This window comes from Carcharhinus amblyrhynchos, chromosome 11 (assembly GCF_965287045.1).
Source record: "Carcharhinus amblyrhynchos chromosome 11, sCarAmb.v2.hapA, whole genome shotgun sequence".
NCBI classification, from domain to species: Eukaryota; Metazoa; Chordata; class Chondrichthyes; order Carcharhiniformes; family Carcharhinidae; genus Carcharhinus; species Carcharhinus amblyrhynchos.
This window is the reverse complement of record NC_137334.1, coordinates 33,080,779-33,089,205: the sequence shown is the minus strand read 5'-3', so window position 1 is coordinate 33,089,205 and position 8,427 is coordinate 33,080,779. Positions and strand designations below refer to the sequence as shown.

The 8,427-nt window shown below is 41.9% G+C and overlaps 1 protein-coding gene across 3 annotated transcripts in view; it reads right to left on the bottom strand.

Moving 5' to 3' along the window:
* LOC145350024 (glucose-1-phosphate thymidylyltransferase) overlaps positions 1-8,427 on the bottom strand; it is a 69,056-nt gene that overhangs the window by 43,642 nt on the left and 16,987 nt on the right. For 2 of the 3 annotated variants that reach the window (XM_080198834.1, XM_080198835.1), the window contains 2 exons: positions 3,251-3,309; positions 3,059-3,171 (listed from right to left, as the gene is read on the bottom strand). In XM_080198834.1, coding sequence (XP_080054960.1) covers positions 3,066-3,171; positions 3,251-3,309 — 165 coding nt within the window. In that variant the 3' untranslated portion in view covers positions 3,059-3,065. Of the gene's footprint in view, positions 1-3,058; positions 3,172-3,250; positions 3,310-8,427 lie in introns of those variants that run through there. The other variant, XM_080198836.1, reaches the window with a different exon arrangement.

Sequence of the window (8,427 nt, the reverse complement as noted above, 5' to 3'; positions counted from 1 at the left end):
CTAGGATCCCTTGATCAGGCAGTAAGTGCCTTTGAATGAAAAACCCTCTTGCCCCGCCCCCTCCCATGCCATCCTCCAACTGGATTAAATGTCCTATTGCCCCCAAACTCACCATGATGGAGGCAGAGGATTCCACCTTGGTATCCAGTAATTTAATTGAGATGTTACTCTTGTGTAGTATAATTTCTTATTTCCAGTTAAGTGTTAAAAGAACCTGCAGAAATTGAGAATTCTTCAGAATTTACTTTAGGCCTCAATGTTTTCAGTACTCTAAATCACAGTTTAAATATGTTACACCAGAAATATAATTGTTTGTGCTTGCTCTAAAATTGAGCTGTCAATTGGATATTGGTTAGTAGTCTGCAGTAAAGATGCTGAAAGTATGAATTGCTAGGCCTTGATTTGGAAAGATGTTATAAAATAATTTATATAAATAGTCACTTGATAATAGAACTTGAATATTGTTGAAAAGAGGCATGTTACTAAAGCTTTTCACCTTGCATAAGGACAAATGCAAGAATATCAAATTAGAAGCTATCAAACAATTTATGGTATAGAAGAAAAAGATGCTGATTGATTGACAAATCTTACTGGTTGAGCATTGTCATGGAGAAAGCAACAGGGATCTATCTACAGGCTCCCAGGTAATTCAAAAAAGGAGTATAGCTTTAGTATATGCATTCTGTTTGTAGAGAGCTGGTCGCTTCATATGAATATTGCTTTTAGGAGGCATAGTTGAGCTTGAAATGCAGCTCGTTGTTCAGCAAACGCTACCCAATCGTGGAATCACATCAGAAAGTAGATGTTTACCTTTGGTTTGTGCAAGCACAAGCTAGCTGAGTGTGAGCTGTTTCTACTTATCTCAGAAGAATGTGTATGTTCCATTGTTGGGATGGACAGTTTACATATTTAACATGACATTGCACTGAAATTTACACACACAGTTGCTCAATTGTGCGTTAGGCAGAATTGATGGCAGCATCCTGTTAGTGGAAAATATGTCTCGCATGACCACTGAATCGACGCAACATTAAATGGCTTGCTTACCCTGTTCACATTTGAGATATGTTGCCTTTCCAAATTGAGGTCAACTGGGCACTTTAGATCCAAGAGTGGTGGGTTGCACAAGTTTGCATGATAAAGAGTGAACAATGATCTGGTCATGATAGCTCTACACTCTATTTTTGCTTCAAGCTTATGTTCATATTAGACAGAAGATAAAACATATTCAGCCAGCCCATACTTGCAAAATCCAAAACAAAACGTTACAAAAACAGAAAATGCTGGAAAATCTCAGCATGTCTGACCACATTTGTGGAGAGAGAACAGAGCTAACATTGAGTCTAGATGAGCCTTTTGATGAAGACTCATCCAGACTTGTTCTGTTCTCCCTCCACAGATGCTGTCAGATGTGATGTTTTCCAGCATTTTCTGCTTTTGTTTCAGATCTCAGCATCTGCACTTTTATCTTAAACGTCTACTCTTAGATGAAATTCTGGGATTGGACAGCAAACACTTGCTGAACAATCCTGTGCGTGCTAATAGCTACACTAACAACCAATTTAAGATGGTCAAGCTCGTAACATGGCATCTACACTTGCTACAAGTGACATATATCCATACGCAGATACCCGTTCTTTGCAAACAAAAAGAACAAGTTCAAGCCTTATACTTTTTTTGATTTGCTTAGGGAGCATATAGTTCCCTGTTGCTTTCTCCATGCCAAAGCCTTAGCCAGAGTCAACTTGTCAGCCAGTTGGCATTCTTTTCTCATAGCATAAATTGTAATTATTTGAAATCTGGCATTTTTGGTTTGTTCTAATAGTGAAAGGCTAAAAGCTTCAGCAACATGCATCACATTTTAGCAATAATATAACTAATAACAAAATTGCACCTAAAAATGTACTGTACATATTAGAAAAATAAAGATACAAAATTTGGCACTAAGATCTTTGAATTTTACTTGCTTCAATGCCAAATAAACACTGAAGGGAAAAAGCTGCAATAAGAACTACAAATGAGATCTGTCTGCTCTGAAATATTTTTACCCTGAGCCTTGATAAGGTGTACCTATACATGTTACCAATTCCTGCAAAACTATAGGCACTTCCATCATACTACCTTGCATGTTGAATAGTGGTAAAACATTTTTCACTTCATTACAATAGTTTATTTCTAAAGTTTTAACTTCCAAACCAACTGGTTCATTTGATACAAAAGGTTAAAATTAGAAAATTAACTTTTTTTATATGGTACAATAAACTGCAATTTCAAAATTCTTCCACTCAATTCAGCTTAACAAGGTTACAAGTAGTGAACTTAATTTTAAAAATACTAGCATTGATGTCACTGAGGCGTGTAATAAGTGCCAAAATGTTATCACTTCATTTCAAGTAATTTCATAATTACAATATTTAAAAAGCTGAGTTACTTTCAAACTTTTACAGCTATACCACTACTTTGAATGATGACTTATAACTGTGAGAAATTAAAAACACGGAGACTATTCAGTCATATCTGGGCTCTTTGCTGGATCGATACAAACTAAATTCCACTGCAGTATGCCCTCAATATGAAGCATTTGAACACTGAAGTCCTAAAGAAACTTCCATATAAATTACTGAATTGATTTCAAATGTCTTGCAGCTGCATCATTCTAAAAATTAATATTTCTTGTAGAACCATGCTATACCTGAACTTTTATGCACATCATTTTCTTAATGAGACCTCTTATGTTGTAGCTGTACTGCCACTAATCTAATGAATGAAATAGATTCCAGTTTCAATTTAAGCAAGATGAGAAATCTACAGCTTTGCATTTCTGGATAGTGTACACTCAACCATACTGTGATAGAAATGTATTTTTAAAAAACAGTAATTCAGGACCTTATATCACTATAGGATATTGGGAATTAGATACTTGATTCCAGAGATTTTCCTTTGTTTTCACCATTAATCAGTTCATCTTGAGAAGCATTAATAAAAAGGAAGTGAATATAGGGACTGTACAAAGTCCATTCGCAAATCTTTAAAAACATTGATTCAAATGACTTGCAGTTTTCCAATCATTTTGCATCTCCATGCTTCTGGAAATATTTGATACAGTCAATATAAGATGGAAGATTTCCAACATCAAAGCGACCACTTACATGATGAACAAACACCGGTTTCCTGCAACACGGAAAGAAAATGAATAGCAAATGGCGTAAAATTAAAAGTAAAACAATGGTTCTTTGAAGCAATCTCTCACCTTGACTGGACCCAACATAAGAAATTGCCAGGTGCATCCTTCTCTTCCAAGGGTGAATTCTATTAAAAATGAAACCTTTCTTTAAAATAGTATTTTTATAAGCTGCTAAAATAAACACTGCTATGTTCTGCCAAGCAAAATGCATGAAAGAAAAATAGTACCTTGGCATAAATTCATCCAGTTGGCCAATGTCATCAACTACAAGCAGTTTGCAAAACATTTGCTCCAAGCGTATAATTCCAATATTGTTTAACCTATTACAACAGTGACTATATTTCAGAAGTAATTAATTGGCTGTGAAATATTTGAAACCTGCTGTGTACATTGAAGATGTTATATAATTCAAGTTCTTTGTTTCCATATGCATCAATGCTTTAGAAGTCTGAACTAAAGCAACACATTTAAATACAAAATACTGATCACAAATGTACATAACCCATTACATAATCCTAAAGATAGGACAGTAAAATGATGTAGAAAATTATTTGCATAAAATGCTGAACTAATAAACAACTTCACCATGATACAATTATTTTATCAATTTGCTAATTGTTCCTGATGTTTACAGTTAGAACATAAGAACAGAACATAAGAAATAGGAGCAGGAGTAGGCCATCTAGTCCTTCGAGCCTGCCTCGCCATTCAATAAGATCATGGCTGATCTGTCGTGACTCGGTTCCACTTTCCTGCCCTCTCCCCATAACCCTTAATCCCCTCGCTTATCAAAAACCCATCAACCCGCGTCTTAAAAATATTTAGCGAGGCAGCCTCCACCACTTCAACGGGCAGAGAATTCCAGAGATTCACCACCCTTTGAGTGAAGAAGTTCCTCCTCAACTCCGTTCTAAACTGCCCCCCATTTATCTTGAGGCTGTGCCCCCTAGTCCTACTGTCCTTTCTGAGCGGGAAGAGTCTCTCCACCTCTATCCTATCCATCCCATTCATCATCTTATATGTCTCAATGAGATCTTGAGGAGCAGTGGAGGATCTTTAAGGAGATCTTTCTTGGTGCTCAGCGGAAATTTATTCTGATGGTCAAAAAGGATAGTAGGAGGAGAGGTAATAAGCCGTGGATAACGAAGGAGGTGAAGGAAAGTGTTAAATTAAAAGCGGAGGAATTTAGAGTAGCTAAGGATAGTGGGCGAGAAGAGGATTGGGAGAGGTTTAAATGTCAACAAAGATTGACAAAGAAGTTGATAAAGAAGGGTAGGAGAAACTATGAAGCTGGGCTAGCGCTTAATGTAAAAAAGGATAGCAAGAGTTTTTATAAATATATAAAAAGGAAGAGGCTGGCTAGGGTGAATGTTGGTCCTTTAGAGGATGAGAAAGGGGACCTAGTGGTAGGGGATGGGGATATGGCTAAGGTATTGAATAACTTTTTTGTTTCTGTCTTCACGGAGGAGGACGTGAATAATTTGCCGGGTGTTAGCGATGGAAAGGTGGTAGGACTGGAGGGTCTTAATGACATTACTGTTACTAGAGAGGCGGTGCTCGACAGACTGGAGATGCTGATTGTGGACAAGTCCCCAGGACCGGATGGAATGCATCCGAGGGTTCTGAAAGAAATGGCGGAGGTGATAGTGGATGCCTTGGTGGTTATTTTCCAGACGTCGCTGGATTCCGGGGAAGTGCCGGATGATTGGAAAACGGCTAATGTTACGCCGTTGTTTAAGAAGGGTGCCAGGCAAAAGGCGGGGAATTATAGGCCGGTTAGTTTAACGTCTGTGGTAGGTAAAATGTTAGAATCTGTCATTAAGGAGGAAATTGCGAGGCATCTTGAAGGGAATTGCTTGATAGAGCAGACGCAGCACGGTTTCATTAAAGGGAAGTCGTGTCTGACAAATTTACTGGAGTTCTATGAGTATGTGTCTAGGGCGGTGGATACAGGAGAGCCGGTGGATGTGGTCTTTCTAGATTTTCAGAAGGCGTTTGACAAAGTACCTCACAAGAGGTTATTGCAGAAGGTCGAGGGACATGGAGTTGGGGGTAGGGTGTTAGCGTGGATAGAGGATTGGTTGTCAAATAGGAGGCAGAGAGTGGGAGTCAACGGGTGCTATTCGGATTGGCGGATGGTGACTAGTGGAGTGCCCCAGGGGTCAGTGCTGGGGCCTCAGCTTTTTACCATTTACATAGATGATCTGGAGGAGGGAACCGAGTGTAGGGTGTCGAAATTTGCTGATGACACCAAGATTGGGGGAACGGCAAATTGTGCGGAGGGTGTGGAGAGTCTGCAGAAGGATCTAGTTAGGCTGGGCGAATGGGCCAGGAAATGGCAAATGGAATTTAATGTTGGCAAGTGTAAGGTGGTCCACTTTGGTAGGAAGAATGGTAGGAAGGACTATTACTTACGGGGCGAAAAACTGCAGCAGGTGACGGTGCAGAGGGACCTCGGGGTCCTTGTGCATGAGTCGCAAAAACCCAGCTTGCAGGTGCAGCAGGTGGTCAGGAAGGCGAATGGGATGCTGGCCTTCATAGCGAGGGGGATTGAATATAAAAGTAGGGAGGTCTTGCTGCAGCTGTATAGGGCATTGGTGAGGCCGCAGCTGGAGTACTGTGTGCAGTTTTGGGCGCCGCACCTGCGCAAAGATATTTTGACCTTGGAGGGAGTGCAGAGGAGGTTTACTAGGCTGATACTGGAGTTGAGGGGGTTGAGCTATGAGGAGAGGCTGAATAAACTGGGCTTGTACTCGTTAGAGTTTAGAAGAATGAGGGGAGATCTCATTGAGACGTATAAGATGATGAATGGGATGGATAGGATAGAGGTGGAGAGACTCTTCCCGCTCAAAAAAGACAGTAGGACTAGGGGGCACAGCCTCAAGATAAAAGGGGGGCGGTTTAGAACGGAGTTGAGGAGGAACTTCTTCACTCAAAGGGTGGTGAATCTCTGGAATTCTCTGCCCGTTGAAGTGGTGGAGGCTGCCTCGCTAAATATTTTTAAGACGCGGGTTGATGGGTTTTTGATAAAAGAGGGGATTAAGGGTTATGGGGAGAGGGCGGGAAAGTGGAACTGAGCAGCGACAGATCAGCCATGATCTTATCGAATGGCGGGGCAGGCTCGAAGGGCTAGATGGCCTACTCCTGCTCCTATTTCTTATGTTCTTATGTTCTTCTAAACTCTAACGAGTACAAGCCTAGTTTATTCAGCCTCTCCTCATAGTTCAACCCCCTCAACTCCGGCATCAGCCTAGTAAACCTCCTCTGCACTCCCTCCAAGGCCAAAATATCCTTGCGTAAGTGTGGCGACCAAAACTGCACACAGTACTCCAGCTGCGGCCTCACCAGTGCCCTATACAGCTGCAGCAAGACCTCCCTACTTTTATATTCAATCCCCCTCGCTATGAAGGCCAGCATCCCATTCGCCTTCCTGACCACCTGCTGCACCTGCAGGCTGGGTTTTTGCGACTCATGCACAAGGACCCTGAGGTCCCTCTGCACCGTCGCCTGCTGCAGTTTTTCGCCACGTAAGTAATAGTCCTTCCTACCATTCTTCCTACCAAAGTGGACCACCTCGCACTTGCCAACATTAAATTCCATTTGCCAGTTCCTGGCCCATTCGCCCAGCCTATCTAGATCCTTCTGCAGACTCCCCACACCCTCCACGCAATTTGCCGTTCCACCAATCTTGGTGTCATCAGCAAATTTCGACACCATACACTCGGTTCCCTCCTCCAGATCATCTATATAAATGGTAAATAGCTGAGGCCCCAGCACCGACCCCTAGGGCACTCCACTAGTCACCAACCGCCAATCTGAATAGCACCCATTGACCTCCACTCTCTGCCTCCTATTTGACAGCCAATCCTCTATCCACGCTAACACACTACCCCCAACTCCAAGACCCCTTACCTTCTGCAATAACCTCTTGTGAGGTACCTTGTCAAACACCTTCTGAAAATCAAGAAAGACCACATCCACCGGCTCTCCTCTATCCACCGCCCTAGACACATCCTAGACAGTTCTGATCCAGTTCTAACAATACCTAATAAACTAATTAGGCCTTTTTTAGCAGAGTTTAACTTAATTCTTTAAATGACAATGACAGCTCTGTCAACACTGCAAAGTCTTCCTTATGAGTTCTGGGAGCTTGTGCCGAAGTTGAGAGAGCTATCCCACAGATCAGTCAAACAACAGTCTGACAGTCATAGTTATGGAATCATACCCTTATAGACAATGTCCCAGATATCATCATCACCACCCATGGATATGTTCTGTCCCACCAGCAGAACAGACTCATCAGAGATGGGAGGATACAATGCTATAGGGAGGTCGTCCCCTGGGAGTCTTCAACATTGACTGGACCCAATGAGTCTCATCATATCAGATCAAAGAGGCAATGAAACTTCCTGCTGATTACCACCTACTGCACCCACCTGAATGAGTACTCTTCCATTCTGAACACCATTTGGAAAAAGCACTGAAGATGGCAAGGGCACAGAATATACTCTGGATATGTGACACCACCAGTGCCAAGTTGGCTGAGTCTTAAAGGACACAGCTGGTAGGCTGGGGCTGTGGCAGATGGTGAGAAAACCAGTACAAGGAAAGACCTGATCTCGTCCTCACCAATCTTCCTGTTGACATTGACATAGATGTTTGTCTATGACAGTTATTGTTAGGGGTGGTCACCATACAGAGCTTGTAGAGACAAAGTCCTGTCTTCACATTGTGTTGTGTGGCACTAGCATGTTGCTAAATGGGATAGATTTCAACCACATCTAGTATTCAAAACTGGCATCCAGGAGATATTGTGACTGATCAGGCAGCACAGTAGTTAGCACTGCTGCCCCGTGCTTACATAGGTTTCCTCCCACAGTCCAAAGATGTGCAAATTAGATAGACTGGCCATGCTAAATTGCCCTTTAATGTCCCAAGGTTAGGGGGATTAGAGGGGAAAAATACATGAGTTATGAGAATAAGTCATGGGTAGGTTACTCTGTTGGAGAGTCAGTGCAGACTCGATGGGCCAAATGACCTCCCTCTGCACTGTCGGGATCTATCAGCAGGATAATTGCATGTAACTACAATCTGTAGCCTCATGGTCCTGCACACCTCCCATTCCACCACTACCATCAAGCCAGGGAATCAATAACGGTTCAGTGAAGAATGCAGGTAAGCATGCCAGGAATAGCACCAGGCATACCTAAAAATGAGTCGTTAACCTGGTAAAGCTACAATGC